Source organism: Motacilla alba, chromosome 11, assembly GCF_015832195.1.
Source record: "Motacilla alba alba isolate MOTALB_02 chromosome 11, Motacilla_alba_V1.0_pri, whole genome shotgun sequence".
NCBI classification, from domain to species: domain Eukaryota; kingdom Metazoa; phylum Chordata; class Aves; order Passeriformes; family Motacillidae; genus Motacilla; species Motacilla alba.
In genome coordinates this window covers 20,914,826-20,942,583 of record NC_052026.1, presented here as the reverse complement: position 1 = coordinate 20,942,583, position 27,758 = coordinate 20,914,826, and the positions used below count along the sequence as shown (strand labels likewise).

The 27,758-nt window shown below is 43.3% G+C and overlaps 1 protein-coding gene across 3 annotated transcripts; it reads right to left on the bottom strand.

Moving 5' to 3' along the window:
- Positions 1-58: 58 nt before the first annotated feature.
- On the bottom strand, positions 59-27,758 carry PHLPP2 (PH domain and leucine rich repeat protein phosphatase 2). 3 transcript variants are annotated; one of them, XM_038147777.1, is made up of 19 exons: positions 27,555-27,758; positions 27,119-27,363; positions 22,872-23,005; positions 21,984-22,174; positions 21,436-21,561; positions 20,221-20,375; positions 16,123-16,269; positions 14,461-14,691; positions 13,517-13,719; positions 12,952-13,012; positions 12,337-12,432; positions 10,880-11,035; positions 9,958-10,158; positions 9,303-9,465; positions 8,276-8,406; positions 7,781-7,891; positions 7,131-7,319; positions 6,769-7,000; positions 59-5,444 (listed from the first exon to the last, which is right to left on the bottom strand). In XM_038147777.1, exons 1-19 carry the CDS (start codon positions 27,696-27,698, stop codon positions 4,305-4,307), a joined length of 4,056 nt encoding a protein of 1,351 aa, XP_038003705.1. In that variant the 5' UTR covers positions 27,699-27,758; the 3' UTR covers positions 59-4,304. The 3 variants fall into 3 exon arrangements, with proteins under 3 accessions (XP_038003705.1, XP_038003706.1, XP_038003707.1); XM_038147778.1 differs by lacking the exon at positions 59-5,444 and having other exon boundaries at positions 6,789-7,000; positions 7,184-7,319; positions 27,555-27,756; XM_038147779.1 differs by lacking the exon at positions 59-5,444 and having other exon boundaries at positions 6,887-7,000; positions 7,089-7,319; positions 27,555-27,756.

Below are 27,758 nucleotides of genomic sequence, written 5' to 3'. Positions count from 1 at the left end.
TTGACTGGGATATTGCAGAGATTTTTTTCCAGCACATTTACAGAATCAGAATAGGCTGTTAGATGAAAGTAAAAATCTTTATTGCTAAGTCAGCTGAAAATTCGATGCAAAAATACTCCTTCCTTCCTGAACCTCTCTATACATCTGAATAAAGAATCAGTGGACTAGTGTTTTCCAACAATCTTAGGTTATTTGCCTTTCCAAAGCAATACATAGGCCACAGTGCTGAGGGCACATTCATTAGACAACCTTCTCCCATACACAATAAAAACAGGGATCGTTATAGGTGCATGCCAGAGTGGGATACAGAAAATACTCTCCTTTTTAAAAACAAAAAAAGCATGAAAAAGGATTATTTAGTAAACAGTTGGTACACTTCAATATTTAACATGCGCCAGATCATATGAATCATTTAAAAAAGGTAACATTTTAAAATGTGAAAAAAGAGGAAAAATACAGTTGAGTCTTTAGAGAGCAATAGAACAGCAGACAATGATAGCACAAGACCAAAGAGGTGATGATCTGCCTGAAGAAAGGCCTTTGGCAAGTGACACAAAAGCCACCAGCATCTATCTGGAAGGAGTGCAGAAACCCCACAGGTCCAAAGCCTTAGGTGTGGCTGAAGGTCCTGTGTACTACAGGAAAGATTTCAGGCTTCACAGCAGCTCGTCCCCGAGAGAGGGAAATACCTCCTCCTTCTTGGAACAGGATGTTATCCTCCCGTCTAACTGAAGATTCCAGTCTGGTATGAACAGTCTGTGATGCTGCCTCCACTGAGGCCTGTTCCTTGTTCTGGGGGCAACTAGGAGTCTATCTCTTACCTTTAACACCTGGGCCCCTGCTACCCACCACTCAATATAGCCTTTATGGGTTCATTTCACAGAAGCCTTTCTGGACAGGACAGGACAGAGCAGAGCCTTCAGAGTACCTATCCCAGCAAGCAGCTGTGTGCAGTGTGGGAGGGCTTGCATTGCTCAGCAGGGACAAAATAGCCTGAGGACCTCAAGGTGAGAACCCCTCTCTAACAGCACTCTGCAAATGAGTGGGACATTCTCAGTGATGTGGTTATGTGATGATCACATAGTATCTCTGCAAACTCCAGAAACAAAAATCAGGGAAGGGACTGGAGAACAGGAAGACAACTGGGAAGACACTTTCTATACCCTGCCATGAGTCCTTCAGTAGGACTCGCCCCTTCATACCTGTTCCACCACAGCAGTGCTCCTTGGGAGCTTGAAATCTAAAGGTAGTGTTAATAAATAAAGTAGGGGAGACACACAGGGAGGAAGGAAAACAAAAGGCAGTGGAAGGAAGCACTCTATTCTGTGAGTTGTCCTCACCAGACAGATGAAGATAACCCAGCCACACCACTGTCTGACCAATGTCAAAAACCCATTTCTTTGGACGACAGTGACCTTGAAGCATGTCTCAGCAGTTGGAACCTTGTGTTAGAAAATCCAAGACATCTGCATGAAAAAATTATGCCAGTGTCTTTGCTGACACCCAAAACTGGCCTAGGAAAAAGCAGCACTTTTTGTGATGAACAGGCACTATTTTTAATGCATGAAAAAGATTTTGGATGACTGGAGAAAAAGCACCACAATGCTGTGGCTGAAATGGAAAAGGAAAAGCTTAATCCTTGGAAGAAACACATGGAAAATATGCAAAAGCTGCTTGAGGATACCAGTGCTTGTCTTAGTCAAATAGAGAAAGACTATTTGGAACAAGTAAAGTCAACTCAGCCTGTGCTGCCCGGAGCCCGTATTACCAGCTTCACAGAAATCTGTGGATTCTGCCTGGAATGTAAGAAAGATAACAAGCCATGTCTTCCATGACAGTTCACATCCATAGAAAATAGGAGCTGGCTGTATTTAAACTCCCTTTCTGCTTCAAAACCAGAAACAGCACTGGAGAGAAAGTTCAAGTAGGAATTCCTTCTGTTCCATTCTGCCGCTACCCCTAAGAGGTGCAGTTCAGAAATCCGCACGCTCTATTGCAGAGCTGTGTTTTCCTTATTCCTTCAACACTTAGCTAGGTAGAGCCATTCATTACTAACTCCTTGTGGCAATTCTGCACGCAATACTACTGATTCAGACTGGCAAGGACGCACTGGACTTTCCATATCAGTGCAAGAAATAGAGAACTGATTTGCATTCATACGTGCTACTCAGAGTGCAGGGCTTGTCAGAGTCTTACTCAGAAATAAGGGTTTCTGCATCAGTCCCATACTGAATGGAGGCTGTTCAACAGCCCTTTCAGGTATCAGAAACTGTGAGGCTAGGCACGGATATTTGGTAAAATTATCACCAGTGACAGAACCAGAAGTTGCAGTTGAATACACTGGGATGAACTTCTCCTGCATACTTATATGATAATAACATGAAAGAGTTCTGGGGTTTAGCATTTGAATCTTTTCTGCTGTTTTTCCTCTGCCTAAAGGATCCAAATGCTGTTGTTTCTGTGATTTTAAGAATTAGCTTCAACCTCCAGTTCCAAATGAAATAGGCATTTAAACAACAAAAAATTGTGAGAGTTTAAACTTTGCAAAAAGTTGGGTTGTTTCATGATTACACTGCAACTAGCACAAAGTATATCCTAAAATGTTGCTCCTCATGCATGATAGAAATACCTTTTTTCCTGGTGAGAAGAAATTCAAGGTGCTCTGAAATCTCAGTAAAACTCCATTAGATTTTGTGAAAAGATCTATATTGACAGAATTCCACAAACAGTCTGCACAGTATTTCCTTCTGAGCAAGGCCCAAATTTGATATAAAAATAGACAACTCAAGCCCCTCAGATCTCTTCAGAAGAAACGTTTTAAGTTTTCTTCATAAATATATAATTAATGAAGAAAAGGCACTAGCCCACATCACAGTCAGGATTATTGCACCACTGACATGACAGGGACAGCTGCTATCCAGCTCTGTCAGAAAGGAAGACAGATCTGCATGCTACAGAGGCAATGATCTCCACAACCCTTATACAAGATGACAACATGGGCAGCCATCTTACACCCTGCACCAAAAATCCTAATGGAAACACAAGGCATCTGAGTGCAGACTAGCCAGCTCATCGTTAGTAGGACTGTTTAAACATCTTTTTCAGTGCAGATAAAAATGTTAGTAAGATGAAAAGTTTTAATTTTTGCTTTTGTGCTGAAGGCTAAGCAGGAACAAGTACACTTTCACCTTGTTTGTGGCCAAACTAGGCACATACCATGAAATGCTGGTTGCTGTGTATTTGGACTATGACTCCTGCTTCCAGAGGCAAGGAAAGACACTGTAGCTGACAATGCAGAGGCTTATGCTGATGGAAAAGAGCACTGGATGCTTCTGCCAGTCTTAGAGCAGCACACCACTGTTTACAGCTTGGCTCTTCTGACTGACCACTGAGATAAGCACAAGCTCCTGGCTTTATCCCATGTCTTCTGTAGAGGAAGTCTCTATTGTGAAGCATCCATGATGGAGGTGGCCAGGATGCTGCTGAGGTGGGTCTATGCTCTGCAGCTAGAACCAATAGATCTACACATTGCCTTAATCAACCAGTCCCGAGCCGATCTTTCCTATGCTCCATATAAAATGCATTGGTTGGCACCTGCTTATCACTCAGCTATGTATTTTCTCATCCTGCACAGAATGATCCCACCATAGCCTTCACTCTCCCCTACACCAGTGCTCATTAGAACACTGGTACCCTGAGTCCTCCACTGTTCTAAGAACATCCATTGGAAAAAGTCCACAGCATACCTGCTGCGGAGTGCTTTCTCCCCTAACCATTAATAATAAAGTGCTGGGCTGAAAGGGAAAAGAACAGCTTAAGTGCAATAAATAAAAGTGCTTGCAATTAATGTAGGAAACCATTCTCAGGTCAGCTTCATTGCAACTGTCTATATTCTTTCAAGGAATAACAAAGTCAGGTGCTGGGGGGGAGGGTGGAACACTGCATCAGAAATATTCACAGGACTCTAAACACCGAGCATTTCTCTCTCAGCAGCCTCCTCACCCCACACACACATACACCAGCCCCTTTCTGGCAGAGCTGGCAGAACCTCAGGGTTCAAGGACTTACCAGACCGTCCCTAACACAGAGCTCAGCTGCTGATCTGTGTGCTCATAGAACAACTGAGACGCTACAGCGGTTAAGTGGGCAACCCAGACGTTGGCCTTCCTGATTCTTCCTCAACTTCATTAAGGAAGCAGCAGGTGTCTGTACTCCTTGCAGATCCCAGCTCCCTCAGAGGGCATGACAGCCCTTATTAAACAGAACTTCCTAGGACAGATAATGTGGGAATGGTACTCGTAGGGTTACAAAGCTGTGTCAAACTCCTCTGGCAGGGATGCTGCATGTTCTTCTTTCAGCTCCTGATCTGCTCTGTCCTCCTGGTGCTGCTTCATTTGTTCCTTCACTTCCTCTTCCAGATCAGGTGGCACCACAAATTGATCTTCTGGCTCCATCTGGGATGGAGCAGCAAAATAGCCCGTCTTCTTCTTGGGTGCCTCTGTCGCTACTTCGATGAGGTTGAGGCTCTCCTCCAAGGGCACTATGGAGCCATTGGAAAGCTTCTTTCCATAAAGACAACATGTGGAAAGAGATTTTTGGAGTTCGCACTTCTCCTTAACTCCTCTCTGCACAGTGCTGCTGTTTACACTGTTCTGCCTCCGAATGATGAGTACAAGCCCAGAGTCATCCTCTGGCCCTGGAGCAGAAGAGCTGTACTCTGCAGCATGATGTTCTAATTCCAGACCCTTTCCTTTACAGCAATGGATGTCCACCTCTACCTCCACTTTACTGCCATTTGTCATCACACCCTCCACAGGCTGCTCATCATCACTATCTAGACCATTGTCAGACTGGTTGCTAGAGAAGGTGGCACTGGAAGGTTGGCGCTGAAAGATGCTTGAGGGGGGCACAGGATGTAGGCTGCAGCGTCGTTCGTGGCGTGGTAGCAAGCTGCCATCGATACCAACAGCACTGTGTTCATCTGATGCAGTAGAGCCCACCTCACTGCTAACCTCAGAAGCAGACAGTTCACTGCTGAACTCTGAAGCAATTCCACTGCTACATGAAGGTGTTGCTGGTTTGGTGGTGGTAGAACTAAATCCCACAGGGCCTGTCAGAGAGAGGCCGTGCATCTCACACGTGCAGTTGTCCTCACTGATGTTCAGACATACCACCATTGCACCAACATTGTCTTGGCAACCATAGCTTTGGGCTAAAGTGCAGAGTTTCTTTGCAGCAGCTAGTGGGTCGTGTAGGTGCCGCACAGCTGAGACAGCTTCGGCATAAGAAAGGTGTTCCCAGAGAGCTTTGTTCCCTAGAAGTAGCAACTCATCTTGTACAGTCAGTGGAACGGAATGGACATGTGGTTTGGGCAGGATCCAAGGATGCAGGTAGGTGCAGCCCAGCATCCGAGTACAGCAAGTCACACCATTGACTTTATTGTCCTGCAGACAAGAGAAATAAGGCAGTAGCATTGGATGTGCTATTAGACCACTTAGAAAGCAAACTTTCCCCTGCTCATATGCTGGTTTGGAGCCTTGAGAAATGCCAGTTACACAGCCACAGCATTGGAGAAAGGGATCTAGGTGCAGGTACTACAGTGCAAACATTCATTATACCTGATAACCAGGTACAATAACTGCCATCACCCATACTGGTAATAACACACTTTTATCCCACAAGACTTTTTGTTGCACTCTGAAGAACTGCAGCAGACAATTCTGAAAGGTGCAGCTAGACTATCTGCAGTACACTGATCAGAGAGGCTCGCTGATTAGTCTTATGTGAAACTTATTTTCTTAGTACAAGTGAGACAGTGACTTTTGACTTTCTCAGTGCAAGACAGGTTACCCACACATTAAACTATTTCTGTGTATTATCTGAACTATTTCCCTCCTTATTAATATATAACTGCATTCTGAAGTGTGCACACTACAACCCGAGGATAAAAAGAATGGGTAGGTATCAGTCTCTGTTGCTGTTTCTGTAATCAGGATCTATTACCCCCTTCTGCTAGATGGTCCCCTGGCCAGCCTGGCAGTGGTCTCCCATAAAGAGAAGTGCCCACAACCCTCAGTCCCTTTTCCAAGTCAGTGTTTTGAGTTTAATTTCAGTGTTCTTAATTTCTGTATCCTCTGGGTGTCAGCACTGCTGCTGCCGCCAAGTATTAAAACCCAGCAGATGAGACACACAGGGAAGTCTCTTTTACAGTAATTTCACTTTTCTTTTTCAGAATTCATTAATGAGCCAGCTTTAAAATTATTTAACGTACTACATTATTCCCATAGTTATTTTCAGTCAGTAGCCACAGTGCTACGCCTTGAAGAGCTGTAACACAGTGACACGTTATGCTTATGAAAAATACTTCTATCTAGCAACTTAATACTTTTAAAAAGACCCACTGAGCATACAACTACAGTGATTGGCACGCATTTCTCAAGATCTTTACAGATATATTTTTCCCACTCTTTGGAACTTCTCTGTTATTTCCAAGTGTTTAGAAGTCAACCTTTACAGATTTCTCTAGAAATCATTTTAATACTTTTGCATACTATAAGTCATCCTGTGCCCATAGTTCTTAGGCCAAAGTGTTTTAGGAACATGCAATTTTGGACAGCAAATCAGCAAATGAAGCAGAGCAGGAAGCACCAGATCAGAACCTTCATGTCACCCTCTCCCCTGTAGTGTTATGCAGACAGCCGAGCTCATGTATTTGTACCAAGCTTTTATGTGAGTGTGGAAGCTGAAATGAAAAGGGTCCAAACTAACCTCTGTTATAATGGCTTTTTGTTCCTTGACTCTCCTGGCTTCTTCTGAACATTGTTCAAGACTGAAGACCTTGGAGAGAGGCAGTGCTTTTCCACTTCGGCACAGAACAGCTTGGCACGTCCCCACATTGGCCACTGTCAGAGAAAAGTTGCTGGCCGGATCAGCCACCTCGTTACGAATGTAGCAAAGGACAGCAGAGGAACCCAGCTTCTGGCCAGCCATGCCCAGCTTCCTGTAGGAGGAGAAGGTGTAGGAGGCTCCAGACTCTACTGACAGGCATTCTGGAGGGCTGCCTCACCCCACCTAACATATTGATATACCTTATGCAAGTCCCACCAGGACCAGCCTGCTCACTGTCCTACCTGTGGGAGACCAAGAAGGTGTTGGACATGAACATGGTGTCAGACTGCTGTACCTCCTCCAGGAGCACATCGGCCATGGTGCACTGCAGCAAACGTGGCAGTTCTTCGTTCTTGTCACCATCAAACATGCCATACACAGCCTCCACCCCCTCTGCAAAGCTCCCCAGAGCCAGGGATGACACACACAGCCTGTCAGAAAAGCATACAAGCTAAGTTAATGTGTCGCAAAAAATTATCTTGTTCTCAAAACCACAGCCATCAGGCACCTTGCCGTGAGTGCCATTCTCACAGGGCAGCAAAGAAACTATCCCTACATTCACTAGCCTGGGAGATGTACAGCTGCATTTTATTACTGGAACTCCCAAACCCTCCCTGACCACATGCAGGAGAGGGCAACAGCCACAGCTGGCCAGAGAAAAAGCATCTTTGCTGGAGAGGGAAGGAGAGTCCAAGTCTACTGGGAAAAGTGTGAAAATTGAGGCAAAAGGTAATGTGGAGACATGAGTTACCAAGACTTAGTAAGAGATCCAGAGAGAAAAAAGGAAAGGATGAACTCTTGGGCAAAACAGGTCTGCTTGGGTGCTCAGCAGTGCACTCTGCCCAGCATCCTAAGAAGACAGTGTCAGTGTTCAGCAGACCATAATACTCACTTATTTCTTTGGCCTGCCATTTCAGCTACTCCATGACTCCAGAAGACAGAAGTGAGTGCCGAGTCTGCTGTGAGGGAGGGCTTAGCATCAATCTTCAGTGTGGTAATGTGACTAGAGAGAGAACAGAAGTTATGCTTTTCTAGAACCTGCTAAACAGGCCTTAGGACCTTGTCCAGTCTAGTTTTAGACAGCAGTCTGTGGGAAGAACTGCATCAAGGAAAGGAGTTTAAGGTCTAGGTCTTCTGGAGATATCTGGCTGCTTATGCCAGAGACACCTGAGAAAACCTCATACCACCCGAAAAATTCCTTGCTCTGATGTTTTGGACCCAGACTTTTCCCTTCCCAAAGACAGTAAGTCTCAGCTGCCTCAGGCAGGGAACATTATACCACCATGCAGTGATAAAGTGCTTTTACTTTACTATCCCATTTCCTCTCCTGGCAAGAGCTACCCTTCCCTGTGCAGGTCACTACTGGGTTGACATGTCAATGGCTCACCTGAAGATATCCAGTGTCTTGTGTTCTAACACCAGGTTTGTGTTTCCACTCAGATCCAGCTCTTGCAAGGCACCTGGCAGTGCCTCAGGGATTAGGATTTCAGTTAACTCATTGCAGCTCAAATCCACAAACTGCAGTAGCAACAAACAGCATGACAAAGAAAATACACTGTTGTGTCATGTCATCAGTTATTCCAGTGCTCCTTACAAACATCATACAACCCTGCTACTTATTGTATCTCACACACAGGTTATGGAAATGGATCTGACTTGTCAGAAAAAGAATGATTTATAAGCAACCTGCAATAGCCATGACTCCAATACTGAAAGACTAGGTCACACCAAAGATGCAAACCTGCCTAGCTATTTAACACTGCCCACTGTCTCAATTGCAAGAAACCAGAAATGTCAGAGACAGGGGTGAAGGTGAATGACATGATCTTTGATCAACTCAGAAAGGTGAGAGATCCAGCATGCATATTCTGTGGCCTCTTCTCAGGTTGATCAAGCAACCATAGAACCACAGAATAGTCTGCGCTGGAAGGGACCTTAGAGCTCATTTTTTTCAACACATCTGCCATGGGCAGGGACACCTTCCACTACAAGAGGTTGCTCCAAGACCTGTCCAACCTGGCCTTGAAACTTCCAGGGATGGGGCAGCCACAGCTTCTCTAGGCAACCTGTGCCAGGGCCTCCCCACCTTGACAGGGAGGAGTTTCTTCTTAATATCCACCCTCCAGGTGGGATCTCATCTGAGCAGGTCAGAGGGGCAGAATCCCCTCCTTACCTGCTGTCCATGCCACTGGGGATGAGCCCAGGATGTGGGGGGGTTTCTGGGTACCAGCACATATGGCCGGGGCATGTCCAGCCTCTCACCCAGCAGCATGCCCAAGCCCTTCTCAGCAGGGCTGCTCTCGACCATTCACTCCCCAGTCTGACACCAGGGACAGCATCCTGCACTTGGCCTTGCTGGGACCTCCTATAGCCCAAACTTTACCCAGATATCTTTATCTTCTCCATACAAATACCTGAATACGGGGCAAATGCAGGATTTCTGGAAAAATGCTGATTTCATTAGAGTGTGCAATAAGTGTATGAAGTAGCTTGCAGTTTGCAACCGTTGTAGGAATTGTTTTCAGTTTGTTTCCACTCAGATTCAGTTCTTCCAAGTGCTCCAGCTTACCAAGTTTGCTGAAAGAGAAAGAAAAAAATACTGTATCTTACAGACATGAACTTGTCACTTTCTGAAGTTGCAGATGAGGTATCCATAAACACTGCACTTCATGAGCTACTTTTCTGATTTACTGACAGGAGACCCAAAGTCCTAAGAGATGCTCTAGTAAGATGCAGGGTCCCCAAGCCTGGCTTGGATTTGTACAACAGACAGACCCTTCACCATCAGTGCTGAAGTTGCAAAGAAATATCACCCCATCCCCACACATATGCAACACAACAAGTTACATCCCTTGGTCCTCCTGGATGGCACCTCAACTACTGCCAACACTACCCTGTGCCAATTCCCCTTAACATGCTTCTCCTCCCTCTGTGTGTAGAAATTTCAGGTTTTTGTCTTCAAGCCACAGGGAGAGCATCTCACTCTGACTTTGACTCACATACAATCACAAGGAGGTGACAGCTTCCTCCCAGGGAGCATTGTCTTGCCCAACAGCCTTACTGATTTACCTTGCAGGGAAAGTCTGCAGGTTGTTGTTTGCCAGATGCAGGATCCGTAGGTTTGGGTGTCCCACCAAGACAGAGATGCATTGATCTGTGAGGTTGTTATTAGTCAAGTATAGCAGCTGCAGCATGCTCAAACTCTCCTCCCCGGGACATGCGGAGGGCAAGGACTCCAGGCTGTTTGCAGATGCATTCAGGTACCTGAGGCTAACCACAGCAAGTGCAAGAATCAGACCTCACATCATCCAAACCACTCCATTGACAAGGAAAAGGAGCTATACAAATGCCAGTGTAGATAGCAGTATCAGACAGGAGACCAGACAATATTGTAACATCCCTACTCACATTAAGATCTGTGAGTCTACTAATGACTTACTAGCTGTATGTACTGTGGATGCACACAGCATTTTTATAATAAACAATGAGTACTGAAAAGCCCTGGGTAACACTGGTGGAAGCAGACAACATAAAACTTTACTTAAAGAAGGGCTTCTTTAAAGAAGGGCTAAGTCCTGTGTGAATACAGTTAGGAGAGACTGTTCATTTGTAAAGGGTCTCTCTTGTTCTTGAATGACCTGAATCTGACTGGCTTCTTTTCTTTGCACTTGAACTTATGACTACTTTTAAAGACAAAGTTCTTCAGGCAGCTTCTGTTTTCCTGTAATTATACAGTAACACGGACTGATTCCTTCAAATCAGCTTGATGGCTTCCCTTATGGCACCTGAATAACCTCCTCATCAAGGGCACACCTCGTTATCTCTTATGCAAGTGGCACCTCGCAAGGACAGTCACACAGGTGCCACTTTCAGCCCTGTCATGGTTTGACGCTGGCCCAATGCCAGTGCCCCCATGAAAACCTATTCTTCCCTGGAGCCCTTACACTCCAAAGGATAATGCAGACAAAAGATGTTGGATACTGACACTCACTTCAGAGCTTTGACAAAGAGTGTCTCTGGGAGTTTAGTCAACAGATTGTGCTGAAGGTCCAGCACCTCCAGTGGAATGTGTTCTTGAAGAGGTGGAAGGCTCTGCAGATGATTGTGCCCCACCATCAACTTCCGAAGACTCAAGCTTCTGAGGATCCTAGAAAGACACAGGGTTTTCTATTTAACTTGGTTCATTCCTCTTGACATCCACAGAGTGAGAAAGGTAGTATTTAATCCACTTAATTTGCCTGTACAGCAGGGAAAAATTAAAATACACTGATCCATAAAATGTAAACAATTACAAAGCAGAACAACACATAGGGTAAGATGACTCAAGTCTCTCTGAATGCTTGGATGCGTATCTTCATTTCCCTCTAAACTGCTACTGTTTGGTATCTTGTGATTCGAGTTGGCGTGCATGTGCCCACCATTCTCTCAGGCAAACAAAGAAAGAAGTCACAAAGGAAGGCTTAAAATGCCTGTTGTCACTTGTAGGTAGAGAGAAGTGCTTCCACAGTGCCAACATAAATTCAAAGCTTTAGCTAGTGACTTAGCACTCCTGTATTATTTCTGAGGCAGTAAATTATTATTTGCATAATATACTTAAAATTTGGTCCCTTTAATCCATTGGATTGGCTAAAATTCTCTTCTAAGTTCTCATTATCACACCCTTGTTATGTCCTTTGCTTGCTTTTGCTGTATATAGTTTTTCTGTGACATTCACTGGGATGTCACTGCTGAGCACTTCCTATGTCTCTTGCTTAAACTTCTCCAACCCATGTTCTGCATTTCTCCCCTGTTAACCCCTTCTCCATTCAATTTTAGTACAACTTACCCCAGGCACTGTGTCATTCATCAAATCACTCCCCCACCAAACACCCTTATTAGGCTGAGAATGTTTATGCTTTGCTTCTTCCTAGGATAAATAACTACTAAATTGTATTAGTTCTTGGCTCTCATTCACTGCATTTCTGCAGAAACTGAAAGGGAAATAGGGAGAAAGGAGCTGGCTGATGGTGTACTGTGAAAGCTACATTTGAATCAGCTACAGCTGAATCGTCCCTTTGTGATAACTCCCTGTCAAAGTTAACAGATGAAATTTCTGTGGCGTGATGCAAAATGTATTAGGGTCTCACCTATGACCTGTGTTTACAGACAGTATGATAACACATATAAATCACAGCAGCATGTTCTATGTCAGGTGCAAATAGCTGCAACAGCAGCCAAAAGCACAGGGATGGAATTACCTAGCCCCTACTGTTCAAAAGGCTGACCTTTTGAAACTAGTTCTTTCCAACATTTGAATACAGAGCTTTTTTGATGCTACACAGATAAAGTAAGTGAGAGTAAATATCTCGACATAACAAGGAATTAAGCAACAGGAACAGCACTCCTTTTCTCTTCCCAGACAGCCCATTGTAGAAGAAAGCTCAGCTCTGTTTACAAAGGTTTTCTGACCTCGATGGAAGCTCCAAGAGTAGGTTGTAGCTCACATCCAAAACTTCCAGTTTCTTTGCTTCACAGGCCCAGTCTGGAACACACTGTAGTTGATTGCTGAGAAAAGCAAGTGGGAAAAGCTAGAAACCAGCACTCCATATGGAAAATACTCTGAATGCTGCATGATTTTAGTGACAGCCAAATCAAAAGCAACAGGCAAAAAATGAATAGCATCTGAGTTAGTCATGGATAATGCAAACTGAACTGGTTCAAGATTTGGCAGGGTATCCTATCTTACAGGTCTCACAATGCTGCTCCAAGGGCAGACATAGGCAATGAAACCAACAGCAGAGATCACCGTGAGCTACTCTAAATATCTGATCAACAGATCCCCCCCATTCAGTTCAGTAAGCTGCCAAAGTTCAGTGGTCCCTGCTTGGATTTTTTTTTTCCTGATCACAGCCTATAGCTGAAGGACAGCGAAGTCACCTGAAAAGGTCATACTGGTTCAGAAGGGCTTCTGGTCTGGGACACTTTCATCATTGTTTAGTGCTGGGCTTTGAAGTTCTATTGTGTTTAATTGCTCTCAAGATGTCCAGATACTTGCTTTAAATTCTGTTGTGCATTATCACTTACTGAGAGAGTTCTAGACATGTCAGTAGACCAGGAACCGGATAAATATTGACAGCTGTCAGACCTGATGAAGTAAAGCAAGTAAGTATGATTGCAGAGCTTCAGAGAGAAAACAGCACAGAGATGCAGCTTAGTTATTAAATGAGACTCACAGTCTTTCTTTATGGAGACTGAAGGTCCCCACTGATACTTCCCACCACAGAGTTCACACTTCATACATCTGCCATATGACACACTATAGTGTCTCACTATCCATTTCTCCACCTGTCATGCGCAGCACCAGAACAAGAGAGAACTGTACTTTTCTTTGTGGGCTCCCAAACAGATCTCAATGGAACATGAATTCCTTGGACATAACACCACAATCTCCACACTGTTACACAGCCTGTGCACACCCGTGCCTATGTGATCCAAAGGAGCTAACCTCAGAGGACCCATTGCATATGGTTTCACCACAATAACATCAACATAAGTATTTTTTTAATGTGTGAGAGAGGCCAAAAGGCTGTTTTCCTTTGCTCTCAGGGCTTAAAGGGAAAAGGTAGGTGAAGAAGACAAAGAGACATACAGTTGCTGTTGGCATACAGGGCCCGAAGGGAGAAGCCGCTCAGTGTCAGCTCTCTCAGCTTATTTCGCTCGCAGTGCAGCTGCTCCAGGCTGACCAAGGAGCTCAGATCCAGATCTTTCATCTGATTGTCTCGTAAATCCATGTAAGCCACAGATTTGTTCCCCTCCAGAGTGTCAGCTGCTGCTCTCTTCAGGTTGTTCAGCCTAAACACTCAGAGATGAGTTAAAAAGTCAGAAAATAAGACACTGAACACTGGACATTGGTAAGAGACAAGAAAGAAGAGGAAAGGAAGAATTCTGGTGAAGGCTAACACCAAAGGTGAGCACAATGAATGAAATCTGTGACAAGCAATGGTGAATTTCAGGCAGTGAATACAAACAAAAACATTTCCTTTGTCTACACTGCTACAGGTAATAATTTTAATGATTCTCAAATTCTTAAGAGATTCTGAAAAAAGATCCAGTCTAGAAAACAGAAACAAGGTCAAAGGGCAGCTACTCTGCATGGACACAGGAAGCTAATGCAGAGAACAGATACTAGACTGCCTTGCCACACACAAAAAGATCTTTGTCCCTTTCTGAGAGATCTGCAGTTGGCAGCCTGGAGAATCAGGATCACATCTCTAGGGCAGGGAGGCAAAGAAGGGAAGAAGAGATCAAGGTTTTGATACCTTGAGCTACCAAAGCTCAAGGTAACAGCAAATCACAAGAGGAAACTAGAGGGCTGGGTCACATTCAGCATCTGGCACTACTCAATTAATCTTGCTTTTCCAAGTGGATTCTGCACTCCCTCAGAAACAGAACTCCATAAAAGCTAAAGAACTGGTAAGAGAAAAAACTGAACCTGGTTATTATTGCAAAACATACCAGAAGATGCACAGATCCTCTGCTGTAAATGGAAAGTACTAATCTGTTTTACAGACACCTGCCAGTTTCACCCCTTACCTCAGGTCCACACTTTTGATGTGACCCATACGGTTCAGCACTGTCAGGTCCAGGGTCTCTATCAAGTTCCCTGCCAGGGCTAGTTTGTCTAAGGTGACAAGTTTCTCACAAATTGCTGGCAGTTCACAGAAGTTATTGAAGGAAAGCCCAAGACAGTTGAGCTGCTGCAGGTTTCCCATCTCTTCTGGTAAGGATGTGAGGAAATTGCCATCAAGCCAGAAGGTCTGGAGACTGCAACAGTGAAAAAGAGAAAGAAAATAATTCTGCAAAGAGTAGTGAACATCACATTTCGTATTTTCAGTGAATTTTCTCATATAGTTAGCTGGTCTCAATGTAGTTATTTTTAAAGGTACCTAACAGCTAATTTTATTCTTATACACGTGAAGTTACTGAAGTACTTTTATCACACATGTAATAGGCTTGGAACTTCCAGTTGTGCCACAGATTGTAAGTTAGCACAAGCAAAATACAAACAAGTACTTATGTTGTAAATGAAAGATATTTACTAAATTACTTGATTTTCTACAAATGGCACAGTTTAATCACACCTCCTTCCACACTAACGCACTAGTAGAAGATTTTTACACTCTAATTGTCCATTCCAACACACACTCAGAAAGAATAAAGAAGCTTTCTGTTGTATGATGAGTTGTTTCAAAGGTTGTATGGCTTTTGAGACTCAGATGCCAAATATACAATTCCCTTACTGCGATTATGTTCCAACAGAGACCTTTCTGTGTTTAGTTATGATAGAAATGAAATTTGAAGCAACAAAAAGTTCTTATGAATATGGGCTCTAGAGTCAACAGGATAACTGAGCCCATAACTAAGCTGCAAACCTCCAGGAAGTGTAAGCCTACATATAACTTTTTCCTCACAGTTTGCATACGGCAAAAAGATCATTCTGGAAATTACTTGCTCATATCCAGTGTGGCTGCAGACACTCCTTTTTTAAAGATACAAGTTGGAGGAAAAGCAGGTCACAATAAATCAACAGTTCAATACTGATGTTTATCTAAATGTACTAAGTCTTGCAATTAAATTTACCTAAGCTTAAGCTCTTATGCATTTGGGGCAGCTACTGGGGAAAATGGACAAGGCTCCAGCAAACACTTTAGGACAAAATTTTCAGAGGGGATTGCTCAAGTATTTTCATGTTAAAATCCTCTAACACAAAAGCAGCCAATTCTGTAGAACACAATCAAACATACCAGTGCTGACAAAAATCACTAGACTCCTGTGAGAAGTTACCACAGAAAGGTTTTCTACAATAAATTAAAACTTCAACAGAAATTACATCAGTACTGAAAATATTAAATTCAAATAATAAATGCAGAAAGTCAGACAACTCTGAAGCTGCAGAAAAAGGCACACAGACTTATTTGAGAAACAATGCAATTGCCTTCAGTGCTTTATCTGCATCAAATTTCCTCATCTTCTCTGCAGTAGCAGTAGTGATGTTTTCCTGGTAGTTATTAGGGGATTGCACATCTTAGTTCTTGACGTTCTGCTGGAGTCAAATTAATCATTCAGCCTTCATGGGCAAAACAGGCTGCCCTGTTTTTTTTTCCCCACACTTTCAGAAACAGTACCTGCACATCAGTAGTTCTCAGCAGAGGCACCAAGGGTAGTTATGATCACAGATGTAAAGAACATACTCACTTCAACAGTTTGCCGATCTGACTTGGCAAGTAACGAAGTCCATTACAGGAAATGTTAAGCTCTGTCAGAGTAGAGATCTCACACAGTGATACAGGAAACTCTCCCAGTCTATTATGAGACAAGTTCAGACTCTTCAACTGAGAAAACCTATTAGCAAGAACACTAGTTAATTCAAACCTACATGTCTAAAAGCAAAAATACACAAACCAATCATAAAGAATTCTTAAGTCTTTGTACACTGGTGATACAGTCAGCTAACTCATTACAGGAGTTTCTGCATAAATTTGGGTTTAAGTCATTGATATTCTTCTCAGCTGTCATGCTGAAAGTGATCAAATACCATGGGTTTACTGCAGGAACTGATAATGACCTTCTACACCAACTTGACAAGCTTTGTCCTAGTGACTGCTACTAAGATTAGGGTGACTAAAATGCTCAGTTAAAAAATTTACCTTAAAAGAATTAACTACAGTAAGAGTGTACAATTACGTAGCTTGGGAAAAGAGGAGCTGAAAACATTCACTAGGGCTATTCTGAGAATAAAACAGAAAGCCAAGCCAAGCCGTAAAAGAGAAAACTAGGAAAGCGCTTGCTTCATGCTGGGAAAACCCAAGACCTCCACCCAGAGGTCCTTGAACAAGATCACACAACTGCAGTGCTCCTTGCTCAGCAGACTGCAGGCATGCACTGCCCCGGGTACAGACAGCCCCACAGGCACTACAGCCCCTCCGGTGCTCGAGAAATGGTTACCTATTTCTAGCTCCTTCAGTCTCATGCCAGGTCCAAAGACAGAGAAGGAACTTAGCATGGCTGGGGAAACATACAGCAGGGTTCCCTCCAAGAGTTCCTGCCACCTCCTACAGGAGGCAAAAGTATTGTTCCCTCTTCATCCCAAACTGGAACCACCAATTCATTCAGTGGGGAAATGAATATCTCACTTCACTAAGATAACCGCATATTTCATGTACCAGAGAACTACTTCTTGGAAACATGCAGTTATTAATCTGCCTCCCCTACCTGACTTTTCCCAGGCATTGGCAAGTAGCTCTTATTTTGAAGCAAATATTCTAATATTGGTAACAAAACCAAGGTTTGAGGGAGAATATTATTTCTAGCTTGAGATGTCTTGAAATATAGGACTGAAAAGTTTTGGAGTTGTTTCCATCTTTATAGTGATGTTTTTTGGCTTCAAAATACTTGTAATGATCTGTGTAGGAACTATGCATAATATTTCTCCACTTGGCTTTTTAACCTTGGGGGGTGTTGTTCTTTTGAAAGAGGGAGCATAGCTGGAACTTGGACACGAGTTGTTTGCTTTGAGCACCCCATCATATGAATAAGGGCACAGGCATTTTTGTTTGCTACAGCCACAAACTCTCTTGTACTGCAGCTGAAAGCCAAATAGAAAAAGATGCTATGTTGGTAAAAGCCCACCTCAAAGGAAGGATAATGCAAAAACTTAACAATGATACAAAAATTATAAACTGCACACAGAACTCCACCACAGTATCGGAAAAGAAGGAAACAATGAGGATGAACCTAAAGATTTGAACAATCTCATTAGCTGGTTCAACTTTAGGAGATTTAGGACAGGTCATGGCTCTCAGGGTTTGAAATCAGCAAATGCTTTAATAAAACTGCTTTCTCAGGAGTTCTGCAATGGGTTTTGCTGCACCTGTTCTTAGCGCCAAGCAGTGTTTCTCTCTCTTACAGCATAGTGAGCAGCTGCTCTGAGAGACACGACATTAAACACAACAGCACAACAAATGTTTAGAATTCATCCCTCTGCAAAAATATCAAAGCAAGCACAAGAGGGGCATTACAGTTTCCAAAAGCTGAAGGGAAACTGGTATATGACACAGCTTGGTCTGAGATTCCTCAAGCAGGCTTCCATACCCAGTGGGGAGGACAATACTCAAAAGCCTTTTCAGTTCTCCTTCTGTTCCTTCTTCTTTGCCTCAGTAAGCTCATGTAGTGATGCAGGAGTGGAGTGGAATGGAAATGCAACTCTCATTCAAGCTGTATATATGAACCAGGTATTAGAGGGGATAAAGATTCCAAAATCACTGTGGCTCCTCAGGTTATGGTTTGTGCTCTCACAGGGCATACTGAGACAACAAAGAAGTATGGAAACACAGCAGTGAATCTTCCATGGGATGACCATCCTCTGTTTAGCAGCCCAAACTGGTGCTGCCCTGAAATATTCCAAGTTTAACACATCCTGTTCTGCCACCAAAGCACACACAGCACAAATCTGTATCAACTATCTAGAATGCCGACAAGAGACAGGCAGATGTATACAAGTGTGTGCACACACACATATCAATGAAGACCAGATCCCAGTGTTTTTCAGATAAGGGAGATGCTTGAAAGGCACTACAATACATAAAAAAATAAGCTAGGAGATGTAACAAAGCAGGTAGGGCTATTTAATGACCTTTGCTTAACATTTTCCCTTCAGCCAATTATTTTTGCTCCATTATTATAGTTATAGGTAATTAGACTCCTAGAGCTTGAAAGTTGCTCAGAGGAAGAGATCTGATCATTGTGAAAATGTCTGCTGTTGGGAATTGACACTGAGAGCACCTACTGCAAGTGAGCAAGGGTCTTCTTGTGGTGCTGTAATCTTAGAAGCATCCTAAAAACCTCAGAAAGAAAATTTTTTTCAAAAGGCAATGAGCAGCCTTATGTGGGCAACCTAAGGCTATCTGTTTATTCAAGACTGTGAAGTGAGAGCTTCTTTTATGGCTTTTGTTTGTTTGTGGATTTTAGCTTCATCAGACATCGTCACTACCAGGAAAAGAGCTGAGTTTCTGACATGTCGGATTTCTTGCTGACTACATGCAAGGTCAAAAGAAATTTCAAGCCCCTTTGCTGATCCTGTGAACCAAAATTACTCCATTGTAGAAAATGAAGTTCTGATGTGCTTTTCAAAATCATACAATGTATTTGAAGAGACAAGTAGAAAGCAAAATCTTAAATTATTTTAAGCAGTTTCTCCAGTAACAGAATCTATTACAATTCAGCATTAGAAAACTTTTAAACAAGTTTAGAAAACCAGACTAGACTCTGGCTTGCAAGGAAATTGCAAAGAATTCCCAAAAGTGAGCAATTTTTTCATTGTATATTCTCATAGATACCTGGGCATCTCATTACCCTAGAGGAAGAAAAATGAAATAGCACAGTAGTAGGCCCCCAGAGATTAAGAAAACAAAAACAAAGCCTTCCCCACCCCACCTTGCAAAAAAACCCCCCCAACAAAACGACAAAAACAACCAAACCTCAAAACCACAACAAAAACAAACGAAAAACTAAAAAGCAGTTTTGCAAAGTTTCTCCAAATACATTTTCCTTAGGGAAATGTGTTCCAAACAGAGCCATTGGACAATATTACTATAAGCTTCCTAACAGTTTTCAAAACTCATAGAGCAACTCCTTGAATTCTATTTAGCATGGCTGGTATACATATCAACAGACTAATCTCCCCCTAGATTTTTATGATTTTGGGAAATTAATTTAAAAATATTTTTGTAAGACTCCTTCACTTACCTAAGATGACTACATCATGCTTCCATACCATCACACAACTGCTACTCTCTTAAAAGCAGATCATCACAAGTTTCCAAAGCAAAGCTGGAGTCTCACAGGCCCTCTGCCAATTCCAAATACACATTAAGAACTTGCCGAAACAGGGTTTTTCAGACCTAAACTTCTTCCTACAAGCTTATTCACAACAGCAGCATTTTGCTTTTCCTTACTTTTTATTTTATACCCCAAGATGTTCTCTGCTTAGCAAGCAGCCTACTATTACTATTGCATCTTGTCCATACAAATGGCATGTCACCCCACAAGGCTTATCTCACACCAGAGTTAGCACAGAATCTGTGGAAGGGAGCTCATGAATACTATAAATTGTTGGAAGTTTATTCCTGCTTGTGCTTCCAAGTTGTGCTTCCAGTTCTGCTTCCAAAACCCTCACTTGTTAGAGCTTCCTAAAGACCAGTTTTGTTACCATCCCCAAGAGAACAGCCAATACTTCATTCCTGTATCCACATGTCAAGGACTCCAAATGTAGGAGAAAAATGATTCTTTGCAGACCTGCAAAGAGAGTCAAGACTCCCTGCTCCACTTGTTCTCATAAAATTGTGGCGTAAGTTGAGGTAGGTGATGTCTTGACTGTAGAAGAGGTGTTCTGGTACTTCCTCAAGGCTGTAGCATGAAAGATCAACCATGCTGAATCGCATAGACACAATCTGAAAAGAAAGAGAAAAAGCTGCAGGTGTGCAACAAATTTTCTCCGGAAGTCTAATGGAAGGCCAAAGAATACAAGTATTAAACAATTTGCAAGAACATGAAAGAACACCTTGTAGAGTCCATGCAGGAAGTGGGAGTCCATGAAGTACAAGCCTATGCCCTTTGCTACATCCCTGACAAGGATGCATAGCTGAATACCAGCCAGGATTCACACAAAGCCCTGCTCTGTATGTGCACTGGGCACACTGCCTAAAGGCTAGGCTGTAAGAGAGCCAGTGTAACAGACAAAAACAGATCTTTCAGGAAACTCTATTGAGAAAGCATAATCTCAAGTGCCTTCCAAAGATGCAAGAAGCAACAGGAATCAGTTGATTTTCCAGTTCAGTTCTATGAAGTTTACAGAACCTCTGCCTAGCATAGCTGCTTCTTCTGTACTTTTAGCTACTTCTTTTTTTTATTAGCTTGTTGAGAGTATAAAATTGGAAACATAATTTGTTATAAAAAGGCTTCATAAATTATGATTTTGCAGCATTTCATAAAGTCTCTGCAAATCTCATGTCCTTTCATAAGGTATGTCTTGTTTTGAGGTCTTTGGTGATTAATTTGACATTTTATGACCTGCTTTACCCTGAACTCACATTGTATTTCATAATACCCTGGCTGACCTACAATGTCTCTATATCTCAAACCTCAGGGCAGCCCTGTGTAAGTCCAGGTCATACTTCAGGTACATTCAAGTATGGCAACAAATGCAATCTGTAGGTTTATGGCTGTAAAGTCAGCCAGTACCTGAGGTTTGCTCCAGGGACCTGTGATTAAGTTAGTCTTGTAGGTGCAGCAGGGGTTAAAACAGCACAGAACTGCTGCTCGACAATGTTGCACAGCTAGAGAAAAAGAGAAGGCTAAGAGGAAAATCTCTGTAGCCCAGAGCATGAAGGAAATAAAGCTGGAAAATGTCCTAGGTACTTTCTCCAGCATCCTAGCTTCATCTCTGACCGCAGATCAAGCTTGCATCATAATAACCTTCCTGTGGTGTACCCTGCACCCCCATGGCCTCACCGTGGATGCCTGCCGGTGCCAGCGCTGGCACTCTGCCAGCGTCTCAAAGGAAATGTGGTACGTCTGAGCTTGTGCTCCAGCAGATGTGAAAGCAAGGGTGTACTGCCGACGCTTCATCTCTTCCACCTGCAGAGGGAGAATTGACAGCAACAGTCTGCCTAAGCGCCAGCAAACTGCAACTGACCTGAACTCCAGGGTGAAGTATTACTGACCACCAGTAACATTGCATTTTGCTGAAAATATAGCTGCAGTCACTGGAGAAAAACACAGAAGTAAATCCTACTTAACATCTTTCTGCTGAAATGGATACAAGAAGTAGTAATTTCCAGAGTGCCCATGCACACTGGCTACTGCTGTGAAAGCTGAACTAGTGTTTCTTCATTTTATTAGCCTTCAGACTACTACCTAAGCAAAGTAGAAAGAGGTTGGGCACATTAATGCAGTAATCTGTTAAAAAAGCCTACATTAATCTCCTGTGGGCAATTCCTATCACTACTACATTTCTTCCTTCCCAGGCTACAGGGAACTAACCAAAAAACCAGCCTTACCTTCCCTCCAATGAGAGGCAAGATGTGCATCTTCCCTGCAAGGCTGTCCTTCACTGAGGACACAATGAGGCATGTACCACAGAGAGTGACTGAGCGCTCTGCCCACTTGTGCAGCTGGGTCTTCCCTTTGCGGACATTATAGACTCCAGAGAGCAGGATGCGATCCAGCTGTTCCACTTGACATGGCTTTTCTGAAGAAAAAGGGGACGTTGGCATTTACTGTCCATATGTTCTTCATTCTCGTCTCTGAGTACAAATAACACGGCTCTAACATCCAAAACCAGTTGTTGTAAAGAACAAGTGGACAAACTGCACTTTTAAAAAAAGTCTCACGCAGAGGACAAGCAACATCCTCAGTGTGTATACTGTCTCCTGCCCAAACCAATTCAACAGGCCACACTCCAAAGTCTTGCTTCTGCAGTCCAAAGCCCTAGGATTCTGATGGCAGCCTGTGTTATTATTAACCAGCTGGCACCTTCACTCTTCACTATTAAAAGGCTGTGGAGGTATTTGACCAGGAGCTTCCTTGCCCCTATCCACAAACTTTTTGTAAATACAATCTTCATGCACATCTAAACAGAACTCCCAGTGGGAGCTCTGAGTCATCAGTTGCAATACTTGAATCTAAAGACAACAGAGCAATCTTGTGCCCTCCTGCAGACCTGTCTTTTCTCAAGTCATGGATAGAATCAAGAAAACTACAGAAGTGTGATTTTTTTTCTATTAATCTTTAAAATGCTTTATTTTAAGAAATGCTTACTGGTACTGTGGGTGCTTGATGTAGCCCTCTATAAACCCAACAGGCTGATGACTCAGGCTTTAGCCAAGCTCCAGCTCATAGTTACAGCTGCAGGAACAGTGACAGTGTGCACACACACAATTTCTTACCACTGTAAAAGCGAATCATACAGCTGAGATCAGAGTTTGCTGCCTCTTCCTGCATTCTGAGAGGATCATCAAAACCCAACTGAGCCAAGTAGTCATACACAATCTGAAGGGGTTTTTCTGTGGGCTCCAGCCTCCTGTCAAAACATACAAGAAAGAAGCTTGAGAATGCAAAACAGATTAAACAAGTCTCAGTAGGAGCTAAAGCGTGAGGAACACTGACACACCGTCTGCTCTGCTCCTCTGAAAAGGTCTGGCAAGCACAGGCTCCTGGGTCTCTGCTCCCTGCTTGACAAGCAGCACTTAAGAACTGCAGCACTTGTGAATTACATTGCAGAAGAAAAACACAGAGAAACAGCAACTGGCATAAGCCACACAATTCATGATGAGTATATATATTTCATGATTTAAGGAGCATCAGGAGGAATCCATGACAAGACACAAAACCAGAAATACCAAAAAAGCAGATGCCAAGTAATTAAAAAACCCTATGTATAATACCTCAAAAATATAAAAGAACTCTTAAATTCTTCTTCTTCTGAACGCAGCTTAGAGCAAAGCATTTGAAGAATCCTCATGAAGAATCATTAAAAAAAAACCCAAAGCAAACATAAGACAAATTTCCTACTTTCTTCAGCTCACATCAGTGGCTAAATTCTTATGCTTTGGCAAGTTATCTCAACCAGTAGATTTAAAAGGATGTTTTAGAACTATGGCAGAACACAGGAAGGACTCAGTGGCTAGCCTGAATTAACAGCAATAAGAGAAAGTTCTTGTGAAACATCAGATTTAGTATATTCAGAATGGAAAACATGTTTTCTGATCCTCTCTTCTCACTTTTTCCAGGGACCCTGTATTGTGATTTTCTTCAATAAAAACAACAGAGTTTCTTGCTAAATTACAAGTTTTATTTTAGGGAAAAAAATTAGTGTAAAAGATTAAGCACTGAAATGTTTGGTAGGAGTTAAACTATATTGTTCCAATGGTCTACTCATTATCCAACATTAAAAATCCCCATTTTTACTCTGAAAGTGACTAGCTTCAGATTACAGTCACTGGATCTCAATGGTCTCCTCTTCTTTAAACAGGAGTTTATAAACCATATCACTAAACATTTCAAACTTCCTCTTCAATATAAGGAGCAAGGCACTTTTAAAACTATTCTTGTAGTAAAATGGGTCTACTTTTATTCAAAAGGATTTTTACCACCAATTTTTTTTTTTTTTTAGTTTATCCCTACTCTGTAAGCACTAACATGATTGTTCCCTGTATCCATGCACTGACTTCAGAAAATCACACATTGGTTCAACTCAAAGTTTTCTGTTCTTGGATCAAACCTGCTCTAGACTCATATCCCTCCAATGCACAAGTCCTCCTGAACTGCATCTTTTGGCAACTTATAGCCTCCTTCCTCTCTTTTGCAGTATTTAGTACACTTGTCTTTTACATAAATCTACCTAGTGATACTGAAAAGCAGTGTTTTCCAGGAAATACTGCATGCTAAACCATCTAGAGCAATCTGCTGCACTGACTTCTCAGTACCCAGCACCCCTTCCATTCATGCCCTGCTGAGCTCTTACCTTTTAGCCACAGGTTATTAATGGGGCAAACTGAACAATGCGAGTTCACATTTCTTCCTTCAAACAGCTCCTTACCCAAAACAAGATGCTTACACTGAATAACAGTTTCCAGTTTGTAAGATACTAGCCAATGAGTTTTATTGGCTTGTGCATTGCTTTTCTCCCCATGACATCAGAACACAGAACCTCAGATGTTTTGGGTAGGAAGGGCCTTTAAGGGTCATCTACTCCAACCTGCCACCATGGACAGGGAAATCTTCAACTTGAACAGGCTGCTCAGAGCCCAGTCCAACATCTCACTGCAATGAATGACAGTATCACACACCAAGGACTGAATGCTTCCTCTGCTCACAGCAGCTCTCAGGAGCTCAGGTGCAAAGGCTTAAGGAGACAGAAAAGCTAAAAAGAAGGAGCAACAGTTTCAGTTTCATTCCTGTTGCAACAGCAGCTCTCCATAAGTAAGGGTCAACTTTTCGAATCTTGGAAGCTTAAATTTTTGTTGCGAGTGGTATCCAGAGCAAAGAAGGTATCCATGCAATTCTTGTTCAACCCTTCCCTCTGCAGGAAGATATAATTTCTAGATATGAAGAGATACAAGCGTAAAGAAGGATTCTGGCTAAGAGAAAGCTAAAGATCCTTGAGGTGCATTGTGGAAAAGAAAAAGTTCTTACAGAAACTGACTTGAATTCACAGAATTGAAAAGGAAACAGAATGATCACAAGAACACTGCTGAATATTTAGACTGAATACATAAAAGAGCTTCTGCTATTCTTCCATACAGCTTTCAGACTTCCAAGTCAGGTGCCAAACCAACATCTGCCATGCTCTGGAAACAAAGTCACCTGCTGATATTAAAAGGGTGAAGAATTCAGAAGCTGTCTGGAAGATGCATGTAGTTATGGTAAGATGTGATCAGATATTAGCGAAGTAATTTGTATAGTGAACATGTTATTAAAGTAATTGGTAAAGTTTGTTCGAGGAAGGAATTAACAGGGCATGAGGATAATCTTGAGCACTCTGTCATCTTCCTGTGGACATAAGCAAGTAGATACCACTCAGGTCTGCTTCCTGCTACTAACACAGGTGTTACTGAAGCAATACTTGTAACTCCTGCTTCCCTGCCAAGAACCACTCCAGTGGGAAGTATTTCAAGGATCTCTCCTGTGACAAACACCCTCTGAGAATTACTAGGAATAGACACATCATAACCAAGAACTCTACAAAATTTTTGACAAATCTTGGTCAAGTCCTAGACATACCAAGAGGCAAAAGGAGTGGGAAGTAATAATTTACAGCTCAGTACTTGCTTCCAAAAGGGTGGCAGCAATTTGCTGCCAATTTGCTAATCCAGTGCAAAATCTGCTACAAATCAAAGACAGGCACACTAGCTAGCATGAGAAAAGAGAGGCTGAAAAAAAATCAAATACAAAAGCCACTTCAGAAGTTAAATAAAGTCAAAATGTATCTCTCTGAACACATCCACAAGCTTTACCTAAGCTTTTTCATGATCTGCACAAATGGCTCTGCTCTTCCTTAAAAATGTTGGAAAATCTGCTTGCTATTAGGGTCCAAAACATGCCAACTTCCTTACAAAATTTTCAAGCAACAAACACAGGTTTTCAGTTGCCTCAGTGGCAGTGTTCAAGTGTCCACCTGTTCTCATACAGCGTTTCTAACTAATCCATCCCTAATTCCTGTAACCCTGACCAGGGTAAGGCAAATGGTTCTAAATAACCTTTTCCAACAGTCAGTTTTAAACACGTCCTGTTCTCTCTTCATCTCTCACCACCAGCATTCCCACCCCATTACAGAGCAAACATCAGAGTTTAAAGATTTGGACACATGCGACCTGTAACCTTCATTTCACATCAAAAATCCAACCACTAGCTCTGTTCAAAATGCATTGTATCAACTGCTTAGCCTGTAAGTAAGGAGACCACAGCAATTATTTGCCCCTGAGAACAGGAGAGGCAATTTTATAACTGAATCTTAAGTCCAGAAGAATCAGTGCAAAGTTTAAATCCTAACAAACTGTATGGGGGCTTCTAAACCTAGAGGAGTCCATAACACACTCACAGCATAAAGTTCACACACGTGAAACCCTGAGCCATCTATTTTCAGCCGAAATTAACTTCTGGCATAAAATATGGCATCTGATGCTTAAGGCTTCTTTATATAACGCTTGCTACAATTTCCGTCTGCCTTTAATTATTTAGCTGTCAACTCTTCTCAGCAAAAAAAAATTACTCACACGTAAATATTAAATGACATAATTGCAAAAGCACCTTACTTCTTTTGCTGTCTCAAAGTAACCGTTTACAGCCTCTTAAATAGATCAGGTTGTCCAGATGCTAAAATCTCCATAACACAGAACATAACAAAGGAATATATGAAAAGGTGTTTCTACTCAGAAAATGAGGACATATTTCTGGCTGGCGCAACAGTGAAACCCTCCCTGTCAAAACACATAACTACGAGGTGTGTAACCTCTATTTCACCACTACCTAATTTTCATGAAGTGCATGACTCAAGGCTGTACTTGACTGCCAGCTACTACCGATGCCTGTTCCCTACCTGCCCTGCCAGCAGGCCTAGGGACACGGTGAACAAGAGCCTCGCAAACCTATACAAAATATTTCTCAGTCAGGTTTATCCTTTCTTGGCCCTCACCTGACCAGGTCTCCATGAAGCTGCAAAAAGAGGTTTTTCCTCCCTTCTCTGTCACAGATCTCCGAGGCCTGGGTGTCCACTGTACAGAGGACCAGGCGCAAGTCCGAAGGAGCCGCAGCTGCTGAGTCTCTTCCATAAACATACACGCAGCCTCGTCCGACGTCCCCTTTCAGCCAGGTCCTCTCACGGGAACCGACGCGACTCCTGCTCTGGCAGCTCCTGCTCCCGGTGCGCTTGGCGTTCCTCTGCAAGGCAGCCCAGACCCGAGCGTCAGCACCGCCTGCGGCCGCGCTCCGGCCCGCTCCGCGCAGGCAGCAGCCGCTGGCACGGCAAAGACCAAGGTCGCAGCGGGCAAGCGTCCCCGGCGCCCCGCAGCCGACTCCCCTCCACCCCGCCGAGGCGCCCGGAGCGGCGGAGGCCGCGGTCCCCTCCTCACCTTCAGCACCCGGATGCCGCCGCGGGATCCGGCCCGGCACCCTCGTGCGCCGCCCGGCGCCGCCGCCTCGTCCTCCTCGGGCTCCTGCGGCTCCCTGGGCCCCAGCCCGGCCCCCGGCCCCGCACCGGGCCCGGCCTCCCCCATCGCCGGCCAGAGCCGCAGCCCGGGCCTCCGCGGGCCCGCCCCGGAAGCGCACGGGCCGTC

Excerpts from the sequence above, each read along its gene's own strand:
- PHLPP2 (XM_038147777.1), bottom strand. The coding sequence starts at position 27,698 with ATGGGGGAGGCCGGGCCCGGTGCGGGGCCGGGGGCCGGGCTGGGGCCC. Across the intron at positions 13,720-14,460 it reads ATCAAAAGTGTGGACCTGAG|GCTGAACAACCTGAAGAGAG; the intron begins GTAAGGGGTGAA and ends CTGAGTGTTTAG. Across the intron at positions 7,892-8,275 it reads AAGACACTGGATATCTTCAG|TCACATTACCACACTGAAGA; the intron begins GTGAGCCATTGA and ends TTCTCTCTCTAG.